The 24,122-nt window shown below is 46.6% G+C and overlaps 1 protein-coding gene across 1 annotated transcript in view; it reads right to left on the bottom strand.

The window, feature by feature from the left end:
- RTKN2 (rhotekin 2) overlaps positions 1 to 24,122 on the bottom strand; it is an 85,677-nt gene that overhangs the window by 20,776 nt on the left and 40,779 nt on the right. Inside the window, exons 8-10 of the mRNA XM_073685410.1 lie at positions 14,276 to 14,382; positions 13,823 to 13,954; positions 12,350 to 12,515 (exon numbers count right to left, since the gene is read on the bottom strand). Coding sequence (XP_073541511.1) covers positions 12,350 to 12,515; positions 13,823 to 13,954; positions 14,276 to 14,382 — 405 coding nt within the window. The remainder of the gene's footprint in view (positions 1 to 12,349; positions 12,516 to 13,822; positions 13,955 to 14,275; positions 14,383 to 24,122) is intronic.

The raw sequence follows: 24,122 nt of genomic DNA, 5'->3' as shown, positions 1-24,122 counted from the left end.
GTGCGTTCACTATATGGTAAAACTGACCTGGCAATATGATTCCCCAGGTCAGTACGAGTATGCAGATACCAAACATGTGTATGTTCTTTTTTATGCAAGTGGTGAAAAATAATTCCAAAGTTTGCAAGAAAAACAACATTTTTGCTTATGTCACCATTTTCCGAGACCAGTAGAGTTTTCAATTTTCAGGATCTGTGGCCGGTTGAGGGTTTATTTTTTGCACCCTGAGTTGACGTTTGAATGATATATTGTAGTAGATACAATGCTTTGATCTCCTCGTGTTGCGGCGGCTAAAAAAAACAAACTTAATTCGGGCGTTTTGATTTTATCGTTACGCCTTTTAAACCAATCGGATTAATGTTTTTTATATTTTGATAGACCTGACATTTCTGAAGGCAGCGATACCAAATATGGACATTTGTTTTGTTTTATTTTCAAGTGATTTGAAATGGTGTTTTTTTATAAAAACATTTTTTTCCCCCACAATTTTTACTGACTTCAATAGTTCCCTTAGGACACTTGAAGCTGTGATCATCTGATCACCTGTGCTATACATAGCAATGCTTCAGATTAAATCAGCCATGAAGTGCAAGGAAAGATGTGGGCTCAGATTCGGAGCACGCAAAGGCAGGGACATGACCTTTGACATACCAGTGAGTCAAAGGTCATAAAGGGGTTAATCTGTTTTTTTTTTTTTGCCAGCATTCTGCCAGCACCATAAGGATTAGAACTTCCTATAATGCAATGCTTTCATAATGCATTTTTTCACCATTTCATATATAATGGTGTCATTTAAAACTACAACTCATCCCACATAAAAAGAAAATAAAAAAAGCCATCATATGGCTGCATAGACAGAAAAATAAAAATGTCCCTGAACAAGCGGAAAGATAAAAAGTGCAATAATTAAAAACTGTACGAGTGGTTAAAAGAGTTGAGAAAAATGAAAAACAATAAGAAGACTTCTCGTTATCAAGTACAAGGGGAATAAAAACAACAAAAAAAAACGTGAGTGAATTCAGCCTAATTGTACTGACCAGTGGAACAAAGCTATGAGGTCATTTTTAGCACAGTGAATATACACTGCTCAAAAAAATAAAGGGAACACTGAAATAACACATCCTATATCTGAATGAATGAAATATTCTCATTGAATACTTTGTTCTGTACAAAGTTGAATGCGCTGACAACAAAATCACACAAAAATCATCAATGGAAATCAAATTTATTAACCAATGGAGGCCTGGATTTGGAGTCACCTCCAAAATAAAAGTGGAAAAACACACTACAGGCTGATCCAACTTTGATGTAATGTCCGTAAAACAAGTCAAAATGAGGCTCAGTATTGTGTGTGGCCTCCACGTGCCTGTATGACCTCCCTACAACGCCTGGGCATGCTCCTGATGAGGTTGCGGATGGTCTCCTGTGGAATCTCCTCCCAGACCTGGACTAAAGCATCCGCCAACTCCTGGACAGTCTGTGGTGAAACGTGACGTTGGTGGATGGAGAGAGATATGATGTCCCAGATGTGCTCAATCAGATTCAGGTCTGGGGAACGGGCGGGCCAGTCCATAGCTTCAATGCCTTCATCTTACAGGAACTGCTGACACACTCAGCCACATGAGGTCTGGCATTGTCCTGCAACCCAGGGCCAACCGCACCAGCATATGGTCTCACAAGGGGTCTGAGGATCTCATCTCGGTACCTAATGGCAGTCAGGCTACCTCTGGCGAGCACATGGAGGGATGTGCGCCTCTCCAAAGAAATACCACCCCACACCCACTGCCAAACCGGTCATGCAGAAGGATGTTGCAGGCAGATCGCTCTCCACGGCGTCTCCAGACTCTGTCACGTCTGTCACATGTGCTCAGTGTGAACCTGCTTTCATCTGTGAAGAGCACAGGGCGCCAGTGGCGACTTTGCCAATCCTGGTGTTCTGTGGCAAATGCCAAGCGTCCTGCACGGTGCTGGCCTGTGAGCACAACCCCCATCTGTGGACGTCAGGCCCTCATACCACCCTCATGGAGTCAGTTTCTAACAGTTTGTGCAGACACATGCATATTTGTGGCCTGCTGGAGGTCATTTTGCAGGGCTCTGGCAGTGTTCCTCCTTGCACAAAGGCGGAGGTAGCGGTCCTGCTGCTGGGTGGTTGCCCTCCTAAGGCCCCCTCCACGTCTCCTGGTGTACTGGCATGTCTCCTGGTAGCGCCTCCAGCCTCTGGACACTACGCTGGCAGACACAGCAAACCTTCTTGCCATAGCTCACATTGATGTGCCATCCTGGATGAGCTGCACTACCTGAGCAACTTCTGTGGGTTGTAGAGTCCGTCTCATGCTACCACGAGTGTGAAAGCACAACCAACATTCAAACTTGACCAAAACATCAGCCAGAAAGCATTGGTACTGAGATGTGGTCTGTGGTCCCCACCTGCAGAACCACTCCTTTATTGAGGGTTTCTTGATAATTGCCAATAATTTCCATCTATTGTCTATTCCATTTGCACAACAGCATGTGAAATTGATTGTCAATCAGTGTTGCTTCCTAAGTGGACAGTTTGATTTCACAGAAGTTTGATTTACTTGGAGTTATATTCTGTTTAAATGTTCCCTTTATTTTTTTGAGCAGTGTATATTATAAGGGAAAGTGAAAAGTGTCATTCAAAACTACAAGTTATACAACAAAAAAAACGAGCTCGCATACCGCAATGTTGACAGAAAGATAAAGCTATGGATCTTAAAAGGCATGGTGGAAAAAAAAAAAAAGCAAAAAAAATTACAAACAGCCATGTCTCAAAGGGTTTAACAAAATTTGTGGAAAGGTATAAAGAGGACACGTCTGTACCTAGGGCAAAGTATAAAATGTAATGATACAATTTATAATTAGGCAAAGCTACAGTAGGAAGGTCAAACTGCTTTTTAGTGACTTACATCTGATGACCTCAGACCACCAGACGCTTGTCACAAAAAATATATCGCGCAAACAATAAAAAGTTTGAAAACTAAAAAACACATACTTCCTACTGACTTGAAGGGTAACCAAATATTTTAACCCCTTAAAAAGACCCTGGACGTATAGGTACTAGTGTTGAGCGATACCTTCCGATATCAGGAAATATCGTATCGGATTGGATCGGGCCGATACCCAAAAAGTATCGGATATCGCCGATTCCGATACCGGAAACCAATGCAAGTCAATGGGACACAAATATCGGAATGAAAATAAACCCTTTCTTTCCTTGTAGGTTAATTCTACATGAAGTAAAACTAAGAATAATGTAGAATGACATGAAAAGCCGGCAATTCATCAGCGGCATTCACCGGTACCCGACAATTTACAACAGAAAGAATAGAGCTTCACACATAGATTAGATAGATAGAAACATGTCAGTCACATATATATGAAGTACAGTGATAGTGTTGCTTACTGTACTTGTCATTTAGTGTAAAGGATTTATTTAAAAAAATATTAGTGTTTTCGTGCACCGTCTCTTTAAAAAAGCCGTCCGGCAATTCAGCATCTGTACCCGACAATTTAGAATAGAAGGAATAGAGAATCACACATAGATTAGATAGATAGAAACAGGTCAGTCACATATATATGAAGTACAGTGATAGTGTTGATTACTGTACTTGTCATTTAGTGTTAAAATAAAGGATTTATTTAAAAAAAAAATGGCGTGGGGTTCCCCTTAATTTTAGGCTCTAGCGGAGGTTAAGCAGACGGCTGGGGCAGATGTGTGAAGCCTGGGAAGGGGGTAATACCCACGGAGCTTCCCAGGCTACTAATATCAGCCCCCAGCTGAATACATAGCCTTTACTAGCTATTAAAATGGGGGAACCCCCCCCAAAAAATAACGTGGGGTCCCCCCTAATTTAATAGCTAGCACAGGCTAGGCAGACAGCTGGGGGCTGATATTAATAGCCCAGGAAGGGTGCCATGAATATTGGCCCCCTACCAGGCTAGAAACACCAGCCGTCAGCCGCCCCAGAAATGGCTCATCCATAGGATGCTCATCTGGATGCCGTCACAGCCAGACACTGAGGAGTGGAAGTATGCCTGCGCTTCTCAGTGTCTGCGGGATGACAGGCTGGATGGCAGCGTTCTGCTGCGGTCCAGCCTGTCATCTCGATGTAGCAGAGCTGAAGCTGTCGTGGGAACCATGGAAAGGTAAGGATGAGGTTGCTTTATTATTTTACTTTTATTGCAGGAGATCGTTGGCTTTAGCTGGAATGGGCGAGACGGTAAGTATGGTTTAATTTAGAACAATAAAGAATTGTGTGTTTATTTAAATTAAAGGACTTTATTCTGGGTGTTGTGTTTTTTTAAATACTTTACTAGAAATTCATGGTGGTCATGTCTAATATTGGCGTGACCCCATGAATTTCGGGCTTAGGGCCAGCTGATAATGCCAAGCTGGCCTTAACCCCTTTATTACCCAGTGAGCCACCGCACCAGGGCCCTGGATGAGTTGGGTACAGCGCCAGAAGATGGCGCTTCTATGAACGCGCCATTTTCTGGGGCGGCTGCGGACTGCAATTTGCAGCGGGGGTGGCCCAGAAAGCTTGGGTCTCCCTGCGCTGCAGATTCCAGCCCCCAGCTGCCTAGTTGTATCTGGCTGGGCACAAAAATAGGGCGAAGCCCCACGCATTTTTTTTTTTTAATTATTTCATAAAATTCATGGAATAATTAAGAAAAAAAGGGCTTCCCTATATTGTTGTGTCCAACCAGGTACAAATAGGCAGCTGGTGGTTGGGGGCAGCCCATTCCTGCCTGCTGTACCTGGCTGGACACAAATATAGTGCGAAGCCCCACGTCAATTTTTTTTTAATTATTTCAGGAAATTCATGAAATAATTAAAAAAAAATTATGTGGGGCTTCGCCCTATATTTGTGTCCAGTCAGGTACAGCAGGCAGGAACGGGCTGCCCCCAACCACCAGCTGCCCATTTGTACCTAGCCGGACACAACAATATAGGGAAGCCCTTTTTTTCTTAATTATTCCATGAATTTCATGAAATAATTAAAAAAAAAAATACGTGGGGCTTCGCCCTATTTTTGTGTCCAGCCAGGTACAACAAGGCAGCTGGGGGCTGGAATCCGCAGCGCAGGGAGGCCCAAGCTTTCTGGGCCCCCGCTGAAAATTGCAGTCCGCAGCCACCCCGGAAAATGGCGCGTTCATAGAAGCTGGATGCTGTACCTGGCTGGCATACAGCTTTCTGGACCCCACCCGCTGCAAATTGCAGTCCGCAGCCGCCCCGGAAAATGGCGCGTTCATAGAAGCGCCATCTTCTGGCGCTGTACCCAACTCATCCAGGGCCCTGGTGCGGTGGCTCACTGGGTAATAAAGGGGTTAAGGCCAGCTTGGCATTATCAGCTGGCCCTAAGCCCGAAATTCATGGGGTCACGCCAATATTAGACATGACCACCATGAATTTCTAGTAAAGTATTTAAAAAAAACACAAACACCCAGAAAAAAGTCCTTTAATTGAAATAAAGACACAATTCTTTATTGTTCTAAATTAAACCATACTTACAGTCACGCCCATTCCAGCTGAAGCCAACGATCTCCTGCAATAAAAGTAAAATAATAAAGCAACCTCATCCTTACCTTTCCATGGCTCCCACGACGGCTCCAGCTCTGCTACATCGAGATGACAGGCTGGACCGCAGCAGAATGCTGCCATCCAGCCTGTCATCCTGCAGACACTGAAGCGCAGGCATACTTGCGCTCCTCAGTGTCTGGCTGTGACGGCATCCAGATGAGCCGACAATGAACTCGGCGCACCTCATGCACGTCACTGACAGCGTGGGAGAATTCTCACACTGAAGCGCTGAGTGCAGGAGAGAATACTATGAGGCATATATTTGCGCCCGCTCGGCTCCTGGAGTGACACTGTACATGCAAGCTCACCTGCCGAGGCTCAGTCCAGGCAGCACTCGCTCTGGGCAAGCTCACACTGTCCGTAACATAGGTGGAGGGGGCGAGGCATGGCAATTGATGGGGGCAGAACTGTTGACAGTGCGCACCAAGAGCTCGCATTTGCATCGGGAATAAAAATCGCAACTGCTATTATTTATATATGAGCCAAGTCTCTTACATAATTATCTGATTAGTTTATATTGAGTTTTGAGGGGGACAGACTCCCTTTAGGGAAAAACCTGTATTCTTTTAAATTTTTTCTATACTGAAGACAAAAAAAAAAAAAGCCTTTTTAGATGAACGAGGCCACTCTAATGTCTGGATATGGTAAGAGAGTGATGACAGCGTTGGACTCGAGTATTTAATTACAAAACACACAACTCGCCATAAAAGTAAAACAATCGTAATAGCCGAGATATTACACGATGTGCCAATGATGCACAGACATTTGATGGGAATTAATGAGTTAATCATTTTTTTTTTAAAGAGATGCTTTTTGTTATTTTCTACCTTGTGGAAAATTAATGGTGGAAGAAAATGTCATTTTTTTTTTTTTTTTTGAAAAGACAAAAACATGATAATTAAATATAAAAGAAAAACAGACAATACTTCATTGTCTGTTCCTGGAGAAAATGTTTAATTAGATGGATGCTTTAGGGAAATCGAATGTGAATGTGGCTGGTGATAACTGCACTCACAGGAGACATTCGAACAAGGGAGGAGGAGGAGGAGGAGGAGGAGGAGGAGGAGGAGGAGGAGGAGGAGGAGGAGGAGGAGGATTAAAAAAAAGGGGATGTTATATGAAGGCTTAGGAGCACTTCTCTAAAATACAAATCACAAGACTAGATCATAAAAACCCAAAACAGACGTCCCGACAATATCAATACAATATATCTGAAGCCAGAGGAGTGCACCGCGCTCACAGACGACAGCTCAGCAAACATGTCTGCTGTAGAAAACACTTTATTTCCCACTCAAATCTCATTTATTTTAAATGTATCACTATGCCGTTACGCTGTTATTCCTCCTGGAAATTAACCACTACATTGCCAACAGTCTATTACCATTTCCCCAATCAAGGTTGTGTCCCTAGACAGTCTGCACTGATTGGACTATGTGACAGTGTACAGAGACAAACCCCCCCAACTGGAAACACCCATTTGTCAATTTATTCATACATTTCTGGGAAGAGTAACAGAAGGACAACACAACATAGATCTGAAAAGAGGTGAAAAAGATGTATTATTTCATGAAGAATGCAAGTATTTACAAAAAAAAAAAAACATTGCCCATGATTTAAATATATATATATATAATACTTGAAATACTAATACAATTATAATTATTATTTCTAGTAATACTAGAAATAGAAATACTAGAAATAATATAAATATTAGAAATATTATTATTAACTTTTTTCCCTCAGAAACAGCGCCACTTTTGCCAGTGTCTGGAACTGCAGCTCATTTGCATTCAAAGAACAGGGCTGAGCTATAATTCAAGATAACAACAATGGAAAGAGAAGGCCCTCCATGGAGAAAAAAATTGTCTGATTTTTTATTTTATTTTAATACCAGCCCTCCCCTTTAAATATTAGTTGGGAAGACACAGTATGACCCAAGAGATTATATGAACTAACAGAATAAAACACAGACTGCATTCTGTAAATTCTACTACGAGAACCTTGTAGGTGGCTCTTATGAATAAATAGAAGGGTTTTATTAATGACCTGCATTGAAAGAACTTCTTATTTCCCACTTTAGTAATGAGAACATGAAATGTTTCCTTCAGTAAAAGAAGCCTCCCGGTGAGCCAGACAGGTGCGGCACCGCTGTAACAGCACTAATGGGGTCTCCTGTTACCTTGGCAGAGGAGCTATACCCCGTGCACACTAGCACTGAGGCTTCCACTTGTATTTACCGATTAAAAAAAAATGTTTTTCGGGGAGAATGTATTGAAAAATGTAATAAAAATAAAATGGAGTATATTTATCCTATTGATATTAAGCAAAAATAACAGGTAATAAATACTACAGTAAGAGCGGGCACAATGCCGTGCATTCAGGCCTACAGAAGACCAATGTTTACGGGATGACTTAAAAGGTAGACTTTAGTCTTAGCGCCAACAACCTCCCCCCTCTGTAAGCATGGCAAGACGCCTCTGTATATCCTACAAAGTAAAAAAATATATATTTTGCATGTAGCAAACAGCAAGACCACACAGATGAGTGATCTAGGTCCTCCATGCTGGGATGTGTGGTTCAACAATGTGCCAACGTAAGAAGCTGCAACCCTACAGCCGCTGTACTTGCTGCTCCAATTAGTTTGCTGAGAAAAATCTAAATATCATAGAATTGGTCAATAAAGACATTAGATGATTAAAGGGGTTGTCCAGTCAGAAGTGATAAGTCTGCAGTTACTCTATGTGACTTCTAGACTTATGAACACCCCCAAGGGCGCTGCGGGGATTTGCTGGTTTCAGAGCCAGGACCGGAGGGTACATCTACGGTATACATACTCCTGGCCAGAACCCGGACACACAGATAGATAGATAGATAGATAGATAGATAGATACACACACTGCTCAAAAAAATGAAGTGAACACTCAAATAACACATCCTAGATGTGAATGAATGAAATATTCTCATTGAATACTTTGTTCTGTACAAAGTTGAATGTGCTGACAACAAAATCACACAAAAATCATCAATGATAATCAAATTTATTAACCAATGGAGGCCTGGATTTGGTGTCACCCCCAAAATTAAAGTGGAAAAACACACTACAGGCTGATCCAACTTTGATGTAATGTCCTTAAAACAAGTCAAAATGAGGCTCAGTATTGTGTGTGGCCTCCACGTGCCTGTATGACCTCCCTACAATGCCTGGGCATGCTCCTGATGAGGTTGCGGATGGTCTCCTGTGGGATCTCCTTCCAGACCTGGACTAAAGCATCCGCCAACTCCTGGACAGTCTGTGGTGAAACGTGACTTCGGTGGATGGAGCGAGACAGGATGTCCCAGATGTGCTCAATCGGATTCAGGTCTGGGGAAAGGGCTGGGCCAGTCCATAGCTTCAATGCCTTCATCTTGCAGGAACTGCTGACACACTCCAGCCACATGAGGTCTGGCATTGTCCTGCATTAGGAGGAACCCAGGGCCAACCGCACCAGCATATGGTCTCACAAGAGGTCTGAGAATCTCATCTTGGTACCTAATGGCAGTCAGGCTACCTCTGGCGAGCACATGGAGTGCTGTGTGGCCCTCCAAAGAAATGCCACCCCACACCATTACTGACCCACTGCCAAACCAGTCATGCTGAAGGATGTTGCAGGCAGCAAATCGCTCTCCACGGTGTCTCCAGACTCTGTCACGTCTGTCACATGTGCTCAGTGTGAACCTGCTTTCATCTGTGAAGAGCACAGGGCGCCAGTGGCGACTTTGCCAATCCTGGTGTTCTGTGGCAAATGCCAAGCGTCCTACACGGTGTTGGGCTGTGAGCACAACCCTCATCTGTGGACGTCGGGCCCTCATACCACCCTCATGGAGTCCGTTTCTAACAGTTTGTGCAGACACATGCACATTTGTGGCCTGCTGGAGGTCATTTTGCAGGGCTCTGGCAGTGCTCCTCCTGTTCCTCCTTGCACAAAGGTGGAGGTAGTGGTCCTGCTGCTGGGTTGTTCCCCTCCTACGGCCCCCTCCACGTCTCCTGGTGTACTTGCCTGTCTCCTGGTAGCGCCTCCAGCCTCTGGACACTATGCTGACAGACACAGCAAACCTTCTTGCCACAGCTCGCATTGATGTGTCATCCTGGATGAGCTGCACTACCTGAGCAACTTCTGTGGTTGTAGAGTCCATCTCATGCTACCATGAGTGTGAAAGCACAACCAACATTCAAAAGTGACCAAAACATCAGCCAGAAAGCATTTGTACTGAGATGTGGTCTGTGGTCCCCACCTGCAGAACCACTCCTTTATTGAGGGTGTCTTGATAATTGCCAATAATTTCCATCTATTGTCTATTCCATTTGCACAACAGCATGTGAAATTGATTGTCAATCAGTGTTGCTTCCTAAGTGGACAGTTTGATTTCACAGAAGTTTGATTTACTTGGAGTTATATTCTGTTGTTTAAGTGTTCCTATTTTTTTGAGCATATATATATTTTTTTTTTCTCTACATACACACACACATATTATATAATTTATTTTTTTAGATCTGGGGTCCTGGGCTCAGTTCCCACCAAGGGCAACATCTACAGGGAGTTTGGAATGTAGGATTAAGCCCGTGTAAATACAGGGATGACTCACTGATACTGAGTTTAGAGTCCCAATGGGGACAGTGATGATGATGTCTGTAAAGTGCTGTGGAATTAATGGTGCTCTATAAAGTGAGTGAAATACATAAATCCTGTGTTACCTATATATAGGTGTCACTTGTTTTGCAATCCAGCCTGTGATAATGAGAGGACTTCAGGGAAGCAGAGTAACCAGTATGATAACGGCTATTCCAGGATTTTTTGGTTTTAATATGGAATGGGGGGGGGAGAAACATCACCACCAAAACTTAAAATCTAATGTTTTTTAACTAAAAGTAATTTTCTGATTACATATTCCCTTCTGGCTAACCACAGCTGTATTAATACAAAGTTAAAGTGGTTGTCCAGTCTTCTGCTAAATCTGAATCCTTACAGAGTGCGCACACCCAATGCTGTCAGGAGCCACCAGTATTGCCGGTGAGAGCAGGGGGTCATGTGATCACAAAAAAGTATGCAATTTGCAGACTTCCGGTCACGTTCAATCTAGATGTACTAGGTACATTGGTTTTAAGTGCAATTTTGATGCAGGTTTTTGAACCAAAAGGAGCAGATTAAAAAATAATGGACTAATGTATATAAAGAAGTTTTAAAGGGGTACTGTATTTTTCAGACAATAAGACACACCTAGGTTTTAAAGGCGGAAAATAGAAACAAAAAATTAAGCAAATAATGTGGTCATGGTGCACTGTGAAGGGGGGTCTGCTGCTGACACTGTTATAGGGGTAATGTCCCCCAATTCTGTTAATATCCCCCATCCTGGTATATACATCCTTCCTGTTATATGTTCGCCCCCATCCTGGTATGCATTGGCCACCCCTCACCCCTCTTCCTGGTATGCATTGGCCCCCCCTCACCTCTCTTCCTGGTATGCATGGGCCCCCCCCTCACCCCTCTTCCTGGTATGCATGGACCCCCCCTCATCCCTCGTATGCATGGGCCCCCCTCACCCTTCTTCCTGGTATGCATGGGCCCCCCCCTCACCCCTCTTCCTGGTATGCATGGCCCCCCCCTCACCCCTCTTCCTGGTATGCATGGTCCCCCCCTCACCCCTCTTCCTGGTATGCATGGTCCCCCCCTCACCCCTTTTCCTGGTATGCATGACCCCCCTCATCCTGGTATGCATGGCCCCCCTCATCCCCCTTCCTGGTATGCATGGCCCCCCTCATCCCTCTTCCTGGTATGCATGGCCCCCCCTCACCCCTCTTCCTGGTATGCATGGCCCCCCCTCACCCTGGTATGCATGGCCCCCCTCACCCCTCTTCCTGGTATGCATGGCCCCCCCTCATCCCTCTTCCTGGTATGCATGGCCCCCCCTCATCCCTCTTCCTGGTATGCATGGCCCCCCCTCATCCCTCTTCCTGGTATGCATGGCCCCCCCTCATCCCTCTTCCTGGTATGCATGGCCCCCCCTCATCCCTCTTCCTGGTATGCATGGCCCCCCCTCATCCCTCTTGCTGGTATGCATGGCCCCCTCATCCCCATTATGCTGCACACAAAAAAAATAAAACAATTCTACTCACTTTCCTTCCCTCTTCTCCACCGCTGCGTCCTGCTCTGCTGCCATCACTGATCTCACAGTGTGAGCCGCGAATGAGGTCACTGCCATGGCGCCCTCACACTGTGAGATTGTCTGCCAGAATAGTCACTGCTCCCCACGCCTACAGGCTGCAGCAGGTGGCGCCTGCCTCCTGTGCGCCGCTCCTCCGCCTCCAAAATTTTGGAAGGAAAAAAAGTACGTCTTATAATCTGAAAAATAAGGTATCTACAAAATATGTCTTAAATGTGAGTCTCACTCCTGGGACCCTCTTGCGCCATTGGGAATGAAAAGGTGACCGTGCATGCATGACTCTGCATTCATGCTATAAAGTTTGGAAAAGAGTTGAGCTCAGAGATCCTTCCTGATGGATCCATTCCTGGATTTGGTTAAAAAAACTATCATACAATGCACCCAAAACTGCATCAGTTTGTGTTTCCAATCTAGAAGAATAGACTAGGCTGGTGAATGGCCAGTGTCCCACCATAATGGAATCCATGTACACCCCAATTATGAGCGGCAGGATTGATCACAAGTAAGCCGCTACATTCTTAGCACTAAATACTAGATGTCTGCACTCACTGAGGTTGTAGAAATGCTGCCAGAAGGCTTCCATCCATGTCTGAAGTTCTTCTTTGCTGTCAGTGGAAAATATTTTTGTTACCGCTTCTCCAGACACCAAGTTGATGATAGTAAAACTGTTGGTTCTTTTCTTGGAGTCTTTCTCCACAGCACGGATTCTGGTTTCCTAAAATGGGAAAAAGAAATAAAAAACTAGCACACGTAGCTATATATTGTATAACAGCAGAAATGGGGTGGTGTACTCACTGCAGATTTTCTTTTGCATATTTAACAGAGGATCCTCTTTCCACAAAATAAATAGAGGTGAGCAGGCTTTTGATACCCCATCTGAGAGCAGCATAATGTAGGCGTAGAGACACTGATTCCAGTGATGTATCAATTACTAAGCAACTTGCTGTAGATTTGATAAAAGCCACTGTTTTATCGGTTGTTCGGTCAAAAGTGATAAGTCTGTAGTCACTCTGTGTGACTGCAGACTTATGAATCCCCCCAGCGCAGGCACTGTGCGCGGCGGGAAGTCACCGGTTTCAGACCCAGTAACGGAGTGTATGTATGCGTTATACATACCCCCGCTTTCCATACACTTGTCGGACTAGTCGGACCCGCTCACTGGCCGCCCACGTCACTAGACAGGGCATGGCCTCGCTCCATACAAGTGTACAGAGAGAGGCGGAACTGAATGGTCAGGGGTATGCATAACTCATACATACCCTCCATCACCAGGTCTCATACCGGCGAATCCCCGCAGCGCACAGTGCCTGCGCTGGGGGAGATTCACAAGTCTGCATCACTTTTGACCGGACAACCCCTTTAAGATTTCTCCTGCTGTATAAAAAGCCTGATTCACTTGCATTTACTTTACCTTTGGTGCAAATTTATGGAGGTCCTGTCAAGATGAATGGAAAGAGCTGTGTGTGTGTGTGACCGCCCCTCCATTCCTAACAGTGCTCCTGAGAGGTGCGCAGGGTCATTAATCTAGTGGACATTTATGTCATATCCTATCAATATTACATAAATGCCTAGATGGGACAACAATGGAAAGTTAAATGTCCTAAAAGGGACATGTAAAACAGAATAAAACGAAAACACAAACTCTCTAAAAGGAAGAAGCAACAACTTACATATTAATTTACAATTTATATGCTATTAGATGTTGCAAAAGATGGATATCAAGTGCAACAAAACATCTGTTTAAAAAAAATGTATATCTCAACTGTATAGTCCAGATAGAACATGATTAGTTTTGGCTTTTCAATAGATCAGTCATTGGAAATCCTCCTTCAGTGATAATGAGGTGACTCTGCTAACTATCCTCAGACTGCACAGTTAAGTTGGAAAATGAGCTGCACAAAGCAGGATGATAAAGAATCAAAGTTAAAAATTATCAGCATTCTTTTTTTGTATATTACTGATAAGAAACAGTTTACAAAATGATACATTCCCTTTCAACATTTTCCCATGGATGCAGTTTACCTTGTTAATAGGAATAGTCATGGTGGCTGAGATTTTAGCCGCTATTTCTTCTGGTGTATAATAACAATGGAGGTTGCCACCTTTCAGCACACAGTACATTCTGATCCAACTACGAATGCCACCAGCCGTCTCCTACATTATAAAGGTATGAGATAAGTATTAAAATTCTGTGCAAAAAAAAAAAAAATCATACAAGTGTACCACTGCTCATTTATAGAATATCAAATATAATAAAATGATGTATTTCAAGGTGAAGAGAGGATTGCTCTACATGGGAGATATAAAGAAAAAACTAACAAAGTGTAAAAATTAAAAAGAACTCCAAAATATACAGTATAATATATATATACACACACACACACACACACACACACACACACACACACATACATACATACATATAGAAAATCCAAACATTCTGCTCTGGGTTATAGACACTCTGACATCCAATACCTGCTGGTTAAGAAATCCAGTAATAACGTCATCAGTCATACATGTGGGTTGTGCAACCAAATGGCAGCACAAATTCCCATACAACGGAAGCCAGAAAGAGGAATCCTCTGAAAGAGAGAAAATTGGGTCATAAAGTTTGCCTAAAAAACTGACTAATTAAAAAAAGATCTCCTCCTCCTCCCAAAGTGTTTATCCTCTTAACATATAGAAATCATTACTTATTACTTACAATTGCTCATTTTGCCTTTCTACCCAGGTAATTCTTCTCATTCTCTGCTCTATGTAGAAACAGGAAGTCTCTTTTCCCCATATAAATGGTTTCCCACAAACTCCTGACCCAGCTGCTCTCTCCCCGCACAGTGCTATACAACATGATGATTGCAATATATTAGAGGATAAAAACTTTGATGGGAGGAGGAGGAGGAGGAGGTGGAGTGCTTCTTTAAAGAAATATCACTCCGATGCTTTTCTTGCCCACGTGACCTGCAAAAAGACTAAGCTGATCACACATGGGTTTATGTGTGAACCAGAAGTCGCTTTCTCTGAGTAGGACTATAGAGCCACATTCTGATTCTCCAAAGGCTTACATTAAAGGAATCAGCACCGCCCTACACAAAGGCCACTGTGCGAGTCAGCCCAAGAACAGTAGCACTCATGTGGGACCGGAAGAAAAGCCGGGGAAGACTGTGATCAGTAAGTTTAGCAATACAATCACATATATTCATAAGTAATTATGACAGGTTATCAAAAAAATATTTTGTAGAGACTTCTACTGTAAAGAGAATCTGCCAGCAAGTTTTAGCTATGTATTCTGAGAGCAGCATGATTTAGGGGCAAAGACCCTTATTCAATGTATCACTTGCTGGTCTGCCTGGTGTAGTTTTGATAAAACCATTGTTTTCTCTGCTGCAGTGCTCTGAATGCTGAGCCCTGTATAACCCCCACCCACACCACTGATGAGCAGCTCTCTGTCAATATCCAGTGTACACAGAAATCTGCCAATTGACAGAAAGCGGCTGATCGGTTGTGGGGTTACACAGAAGCAGTTGACTAGGAAGCACGAGACACCTAGTCCTGTAGTGATAATCTCCTGCTGATAAAACACTGATTTTACTCTGATTACTCGTTAGAATCAGATTATGCGTACCCCTTCAATTTGATTGCACTTCTACACTCTAGATACACTTCCCTACCCCTAGCAATCAAAAAATCAGTAACTTTTAAAGACACCATCTCCGCTTGGAAAGCGGTTAGGAAGAAATATGGCCTCTCTTTCAGAATTTCTACGCACCTGCAGCTATGGCGGAATCCAGAATTTCCTCAGGGCATTGAAAACAAATTATTCTTTAAATGGCAGCAGGCTGGTATAGATAACATATCTCATCTCCTCCACCCTACCGATCAGAGATGGTTGACATACCCAGAGTGTATGGGTAAATATGGTCTACCTCTCCAACATGGCTTCCAATATGAACAAATCAGACTCTCCGTTATGTCAAACTTAAGGGATGTTACTTTCGAGACCTCCCAAAATGAATCGGATGTCATTCTACTATCTCCAACGGGTACCCCCTCCATATCTAATATTTATTCGGTAATGAAATCTAATTGGTTAAGGATACACCCTGACATTTTTTTTCAAATATTGGAAGCATCAATGGGAAGACGTTGAAATTCCCATTAAGATCAGATCAGACTGGAAGGTATTTAGAAAATACATTATAAAATGAAACATGGAGAGAACGTTAATATAAAATAATACATGGAGCCATACATGCCTTTAATATACCGAAAAAATATCCATTATCGAATAGACTAATTGCATGCCCTAAGTGTCACCATCCATACTCTGACCTCATGCATGGCCTATGATCCTGCACCGAATCAATAGTATATTGGGATCAGGTTTCAGATTTGATGAATACTATATGGGGTCCAGGGTACACCCTCTCTCCATACTTAGCCCTACTACATTATTGGAGGAACCCAGAGAATCCTTACAAAAAGATAGGAGGCCCCCCAAAACTGCTTCATACTCTACTGTAAGGGGGAAGACCGGGGTGTAAGTACTTTCAAAACAAGGGATCCGGAACTGCCGTGGACGTGCCTCTTGTTGCAGGGGGAAGACAGACTGCGAGACAGGAGTCAGGTGACTGGGAAGCTGGGGGTGTGCCCAGGGAGAGAGATGAGGAGTCAGGTGACCGGGGAGCTGAGCTCGTGTCAAGGAAGAGGGTAGCAAAGGCGTTTTTGCGCGGGAAAAGCGGCAGTGGGAGTCAAGCCCGACTAGAGGGAGAAGAGATGCAGGATCCCTGGAGCCGAACAAGTGAGGGGAACGGTTATGGACCAGGGGCTCAGCAGGTCAAACCGGAGACCGCCCATTGCCGCCAAAAGACGGAGCATTGTTTAGGCGGGGAAGCCGGAAGAAGGCAACACCGGCACTAGCCGGCAACTGCCTTGTGAGGAGCAAGAGTCAGCCAAGTGTAAAAACTGCAGATTACAACAGTGTCGACTCTGCTACATCTAGCCCAACTGTGGATTGTCAGTTATAGCATGTTACCTCCTACTTCCTTGTTGTCCCCATATATTCCCTGTTACTCCCTGCGTGGAGATTGACCCTGTTACAGTAAATCCCCCTTGTTTATTAACCCTGTACTGGCTGCTCTGTGTTTCTGTGTCACTGCATCTAAAGTACCTTTGTTACATTTGGCGTATACGGCAGGATGCAGTCTTTAGACACAGACACTGCAGATCAGTCCATCCTGGAAGCCCCTAGATCTAGCTTGCCGCTGGGGGCCATGCTCAGCAATCTCCCAAAGTTCACCAGGGACAATATGATGCTGTGGGACTGGGTTGAGAGAGTTAGGAGTATGTTACGTATGCATCCGATGACCCCAGCTATGCAAGCCGAAATAGCCTTACTGGCCCTGGACGGCGAGGCCCGGCACTCCGTGATGTACCGCCCTCTTCATGACCGGGATACTGTAGAAAAAGTGGTGAGGATATTGGAGGAGATGCATGGGGATCCCACCAATGTAGGAGAACTGAGGATACGACTGTTTCACCAAGTGCAGCAGGAGGGGGAGACTGTGACGCAGTATGTTAATGCCTTACAGAGGGTGCATGCCTATATCACTAGAAAAGACGACATGGGGAATTTGGGAATGGGCCCCCATGACGTGATCTTAAGGGACCAATTTGTGGCAGGCTTCAGGGATGTGCAGCTGAAGCAGGCCTTGCGGGACCGCCTGCGCGCTAACCCACGTATAACTTTTCTAGAAGTGGGGGCGGAGGCACGTGTGAGAGCAGGAGATGGGGGTGACGGCCCTGGCAGGGATGGTCTGGAGTAACGAGGTACCCACTCCGCCTGCAGCTGAACCGGAATGAGCTCGAGAAGTGAGGCAGCCCTACACAGACAGAGACACAACCTGCTGGAAGTGTAGAGGCGCAGGACATTATGCCAGGGGCTGTGCTAGCCGAGGGCGGCCCCTGTTGCGGCAGCCGCTAAACTAGCGGGCTCCGTGTTCGTGGGACACAGCCTGGAGCCTAAGGAAGGGGAAAGAAAAAGAGGAAGTCCCAAGGACCCAGTTTCCAGCAGCCCGACTGTCTGGGCTGAAATGAGCGGTCGGGCTGTTCACTGCCTGATTGACACGGGATCCCAGGTGACTACGATGACAGAAGCCTACTTCCAGCAGCGATTTCCAGAGATAGCGCGGCCTGAATGGGGACCAGTAATTAGACTTAAGGCAGCTAATCAATTACCCATCCCGGTCGCAGGGGTGGTGTGGTCGCAGGGGGAACAGGAAGTGGACCCCCGGAATGAATGCTGAAAGATCGGGCAAATCCTGGATTAGTGAGCCGAAGCAGATTCCTCTAGACCGGTGGGACCCACGAACCCCTCAAAGGAGGGTTTTTCAACAATTAATCCCGAGCCACCCAGGCTCAGGAGACGTCGAGTGAAGGGAAGGTCCTGGGGAAAGTAATAGTACCAGCAGCTATGGCGCTCACCTTACCGCCAGGACAAACTGTACTCACGTTACCCGCACGGGCCTGCACACCTCTTGAGGGGGTCGAAGTACAGATAGAACCAACATCGATGGACAAAGTACCCCCCGGACTCCAGGTGGCTCGGACACTGGCCACCGTCCAGGGTGGCAATGTTATAGTGCGGTGCGTTAATCTGTGCGAAGGCGATCTCACACTCCCTCCCAGGGCGGAAATAGCCCATATTTTGGGAATGCCAGAGAAGTTGATGCAATCTGATGCAGTACAGCTGTCCGCTGTACGAGGAGACCCCTGGAGTCTGGCGGTCACCGTGTCACCGGAATCCCACTGTGCTGGTGCAAAGGGTGGACGAAGAATCCTAGAACGAATGCGGGCTGAACTGACGGGACTTTCACCTCGACAGGTGCAGCAGGTTGAGGGGGTACTGGAGGGGTACCAGGAAGTCTTTTCTCGCCATGAAGATGATTTTGGTTGCACCGAAGCCATTACCCACGAGATTCCCACGGGGAGCGCTGCACCAGTGCGGGAGAGATACCGACAGATACATCTGGGGAGGTATAAGGAGGTTAAGGAGATGCTAGCCCATATGTTACAAAATGGTGTGATACAGGAGAGTCAGAGTCCGTGGGCAGCCCCGAGTGTCCTGGTCCGGAAGAAAGATGGGACCCTGCGGTTCTGTGTGGACTATAGACAACTGAATGCCTGTACAGTACGAGACTCTTACCCACTACCCCGAATCGAAGAGTCTCTGTCGGCCTTAGGGAAGGAAAGTTACTTCTCCTTGGATCTGGCCAGCGGGTACTGGCAGGTGCCCGTGGCCGAACATGACCGTGCGAAGACGGCGTTCATATTACCCATGGGACTGTTCGAGTTCAATCGGATGCCCTTCGGCCAGACAAACGCCCCCGGGACGTTCCAGCGTCTGATGGAGAGGTGCCTGGGCGATTTGAACTTCGAGGCGACACTGATTTATCTTGACGACATAATTGTCTATGCCGCCACCTTCGAGGAGCACCTCCAGCGACTGAGGCAAGTACTGAGCCGCCTACAGAGTCATTGTTTAAAAGGTGAAGCCCCAGAAGTGCCACCTGTCCCGCAAACAGATTGAATATCTCGGTCATACTGTGTCCGGTGAAGGAGTCAGGCCCACCCGGAAAAGGTGGCCGCCGTACAGGAGTGGTCTACCCCGAAGACAGTGAAGGACGTTCGGGCCTTCCTGGGACTTGCCGGGTACTATTGAAGATTCATGAAGAACTTCACCCGCATAGCCAACCCATTGCTGGAGCTACTTAAGGGAGTGCCGACGGGCTCCAAGAATCGGGCGATTCGGTGGGAAAGCAGTCAGGAAGAGGCCTCCCGTGCCCTAAAAATGGCCCTGACCGAGGCCCCAATACTTGCCCTTGTGGATTTCTCCCAACCATTCATAATCCACACTGATAGGAGCCTACATTTTCTGGGCGCCGTGTTATCCCAAGTACAGGAGGAGAAAGAGCGCGTGATTGCGTACGCCAGTCGCTCCCTTCACGACTCCGAGAGGAACCCAGATAATTATAGCTCTTTCAAATTAGAGTTGCTAGCTCTGGTTTGGGCAATGACCGAGAAGTTTGCAGAGTATTTGTCCAGGTCCAAAGTACTGGTGAGAACAGATAACCCGTTGGCTCACCTGGAGAATGCGAAGTTGGGGGCCCTGGAGCAGCGGTGGGTGGCCCACATGGCCAGGTACTGGTATAAAATCACCTACTGGTTTAAGGCAGAGAATACTCATGCCGACGCCCTCTCCAGAGTGACATATGAGCAGCCTGATAATGACCGCGATGAAGATTTGGAGGCAGATGAGATCCCTAGCTTCCGAAGTGTCGTGGGACCGCTGGTTGCGGCGCAGGGACAGATCGGAGAGACGTCGGAAGAACAAGTGCTAGGGCGGCCAAGAGATGACTGGGTCCGACTTCAACAGACTGACCGAGAAGTTGCTCAATTACGTCAATGGGTGGCTTTGAGGCAGGTCCCCAGTCGAGAGGAGAGGAGTACTCTGGCCACGGGAGCGCTGAAAATGCTGGGACAGTGGGAGAGACTGTGTTTTAGAAAAGGGCTGCTGTACCCACGGGTACAGCTACTGCGAGAGTTCGGGACCACCTGGCAAGTGGTGATCCCAGAGAAGTTGGTCGGAGTAGTGGCTAAGGAGGCTCATGAACGAGGTGCTCACTTCAGACAAGAGAAGACATTTCAGTGGTTGCAGAGGCTGGTGTATCACCCCTGACTGCGAGCAACAATAGAAGGCACTTGTCGAGGATGCCGGAGCTGTGAGCTGGTTAAGCCCCTGGAGCAGCGGGTCCAAATACAAACCATTGTGACTTCTGCCCCCTTGGAGGTGCTGATGATCGACTATTTGACTGCTGGACTGGAGCATCTCGGGTATGAACATTGCCTGGTAATGACAGACCACTTAAAGTTTGCGGTGGTGACCCCGACCAGAGATCAGACCGCCGAATCAGCTGCGCAGGCCATCTGCCGAGACTTCATTCGGGTGTACGGCTGCCCAAAGAGGATCCATTCCGATCAAGGCGCCTGCTTCCAGGGCCGGGTGATGGAAGAGCTGCACCGGTTGTACAGGATTGAGAAGTCACGGACTACTCTTTATCACTCTCAAGGAAATGGGGCCTGTGAACGCTTTAATCGGACACTGATCCAAATGCTCCGCACATTGGAGGAAGATCGGAAGGTGCGATGGCCTGAGTTTGTAGCAGTGCTGGTGTGGGTCTACAACAACCGAGTGAATAGTACGACGGGGTTCACTCCTTATATCTTACTGTTCAGGCGAAAGGGGCGAGAGATTACCTAGTTAGAGCTGGATCACGAGGAGGACTACCCACGGACGGAGATGTCTTCCTGGGTCCGAGAACACCGGCATCAACTGCAGACCCTCCGACGGTTGGTACAACAAAAGTTTCGGGAGCTCAAACATCATGAGACATTGCCTCTTCGAGGGACAGCTCTGAGGCCCGGGGAGCGGGTGTTGGTTCGAGACAGGCGGCCCCGGGGCAAATTGAGTAGGTGGTGGGAACGGACCCCGCACCGAGAGAAGCGTAGGCTGGGCGCTGAAGGACCTGTGTATGAAGTTCAACAAGAGGGGGCTGAAGAAGCCCCTACCAGAGTGGTTCATCGTAGTATGCTGCGGCCCTGTCTGTCTAAAGATGACGAGGATGAAGAATCACCTGCTTCTAGAGAGGGTCCTGTCACAGTTGCCCCAAGCCACGATGTGGATGAAGAAGAATTGTTGATTCTACCTCCGAGCCCAAGCACTCGATTACCTGCCGTCCCCAGTGCAGGCGGCGAGGGAACACCATCAGTTGAAGCCACCGGGCAGGCGGAGATTGGGAATCCGAGTGACCCTGCACCCCCATCGGTCAAACTGAGTTACGCCGGTCAGAACGGACAACAGCAGGAGTGCCTCCTCACCGTTACGAACAAGATCAATCTATATGGCAACGTATCGTCCAGGAAGTCCAAGAATGTGAACGTTTGGTGAAGGAACTCTCGCCCGTGGAATGGGGAGTTAAAGGAGACTGGGGTGTAAGTACTTTCAAAACAAGGGATCCGGAACTGCCGGGGACGTGCCTCTTGTTGCAGGGGGAAGACAGACTGCGAGACAGGAGTCAGGTGAGTGGGAAGCTGGGGGTATGTCCAGGGAGAGAGCTGACGAGTCAGGTAACCGGGGAGCTGAGCTCGTGTCTAGGAAGAGTGGAAAAGGCGTTTTTGAGCGGGAAAAGCGGCAGTGGGAGTCAAGCCCGACTAGAGGGAGAAGAGATGCAGGATCCCTGGAGCTGAGCAAGTGAGGTGCACTGTTATGGACTAGGGGCTCAGCTGGTCAAACCGGAGACCGCCAGCTGCCGCCAGAAGACAGAGCATTGTTTAGGCGGGGAAGCCGGAAGAAAGCAACACCGGCACCAGCCGGCAACTGCCTTGTGAGGAGCAAGAGTCAGCCAAGTGTAAAAACTGCCGATTACAACCGTGTCGACTCTGCTACATCTAGCCAAACTGTGGATTGTCAGTTATAGTATATTACCTGCTACTTCCTTGTTGTCCCCATATGTTCCCTGTTACTCCCTGCATGGAGATTGACCCTGTTACAGTAAATCCCCCTTGTTATTTAACCCTGTACTGGCTGCTCTGTGTATCTGTGTCACACTACTCTTCTTAGCAAAAAAACAGCTACTCAAACATTGGCTAGACCCTAACATCCCCCCCCCATAGCAGAGCTGATGATCCAATTGAAACACTTTATGGGAGCAGAACAACTTGATGCCCTCAGTGACAAGGAACAACAGGCTGGCAAATTTCTATCAAAATGGAAACAGATTATAACATGTTGCTCTCTGATTGAAAAAAATAAAATTGTCAAACCATTCAGTTCTACAGAGTGGTATATTCTAGAGCAGACCTGGGCAAAGTGCGGCCCGTGGGCCACATCCGGCCCTCTGGCTGTTCTAGTCCGGCCCTCAGATCGAGGCAGCCGAGGGGCTGATAACAGTGGCCCACAGGCTGCACGGTGCCCTTCCCCACCTGCACACCGTCACCGCTGTCTCCATCCGCGGTAAATGCATTGGTGGAGGAGGGGCCGCGGGAGGACACTGGGGAGTCTCTCATGCTGGACATTGGGGAGGCTCTCATGCTGGACACTGGGGAGGCTCTCATGCTGGACACTGGGGAGGCTCTCATGCTGGACACTGGGGGGGCTCTCATGCTGGACACTGGGGGGGCTCTCATGCGGGACACTGGGGGGGCTCTCATGCGGGACACTGGGGGGGCTCTCATGCGGGACACTGGGGGGGCTCTCATGCGGGACACTGGGGAGGCTGTCATGCTGGACACTGGGGGTGCTCTCATGCTGGACAGTGGGGGGGCTGTCATGCTGGACACTGGGGGGCTCTCATGCTGGACACTGGGGAGGCTATCATGCTAGACACTGGGCAGGCTTTGTGGGGCTCATGCTGTATATAGGGAGGCTGTGTGGGGCTCATGCTGTATATAGGGAGGCTGTGTGGGGCTCATGCTGTATATAGGGAGGCTGTGTGGGGCGGCTCATGCTGTATGTAGGGAGGCTGTGTGGGGCGGCTCATGCTGTATATAGAGAGGCTGTGTGGGGCTCATGCTGTATATAGAGAGGCTGTGTGGGGCTCATGCTGTATATAGAGAGGCTGTGTGGGGCTCATGCTGTATATAGAGAGGCTGTGTGGGGCTCATGCTGTATATAGGGGGATGTCAACACACTTAATTCTGCTCAATATTAAGTGATACAATTAATATTAATATAATCATTAATAATATAATAATTAGAATTAATGTGTTAATATTAATATTAAGCAGAATTAATTTCAGCCTATTGGTTCGGCCCTCCCCAACAGTCACGGTCTCTCATGTGGCCCCTCAGAAAAATTAATTGCCCACCCCTGTTCTAGAGGATCTAAATAACTACTTAGGACAATTACGAGTAAACTAAAACATGGGAGATAATCAGAACGAATTAATTATCTGCATCTAATTCCTTTTGTATTGTTGACAATGAGGACTTTAAACTGTTAATATTTAATCTTTATTTGTTGTGTCAGTTAATCACAATTTATTGCCTATACAACGTGCCTGATCTGCGTACAGGCTCCTGATTAATGTCTCATTTTGGCTTTGTTCATCTGTCTTTATATGTTTTTTCTTTTCTGAAAATCTTAATAAAAATTATGTTTTAAAAAAAAAACAAAACAAAAACACTGATTTTATTGAAATAGCAACACACCGCCCAGTAAGTGACCCATCACCACTGGAATCAGGGGGTCTGCCCCTACATTATGAT

Source organism: Phyllobates terribilis, unplaced genomic scaffold, assembly GCF_046119375.1.
Source record: "Phyllobates terribilis strain yellow unplaced genomic scaffold, ASM4611937v1 Scaffold_5__5_contigs__length_657084704, whole genome shotgun sequence".
NCBI lineage: Eukaryota > Metazoa > Chordata > Amphibia > Anura > Dendrobatidae > Phyllobates > Phyllobates terribilis.
Note: the sequence above shows the minus strand (reverse complement) of the source record. Positions and strands in the feature narration are given on the sequence as shown.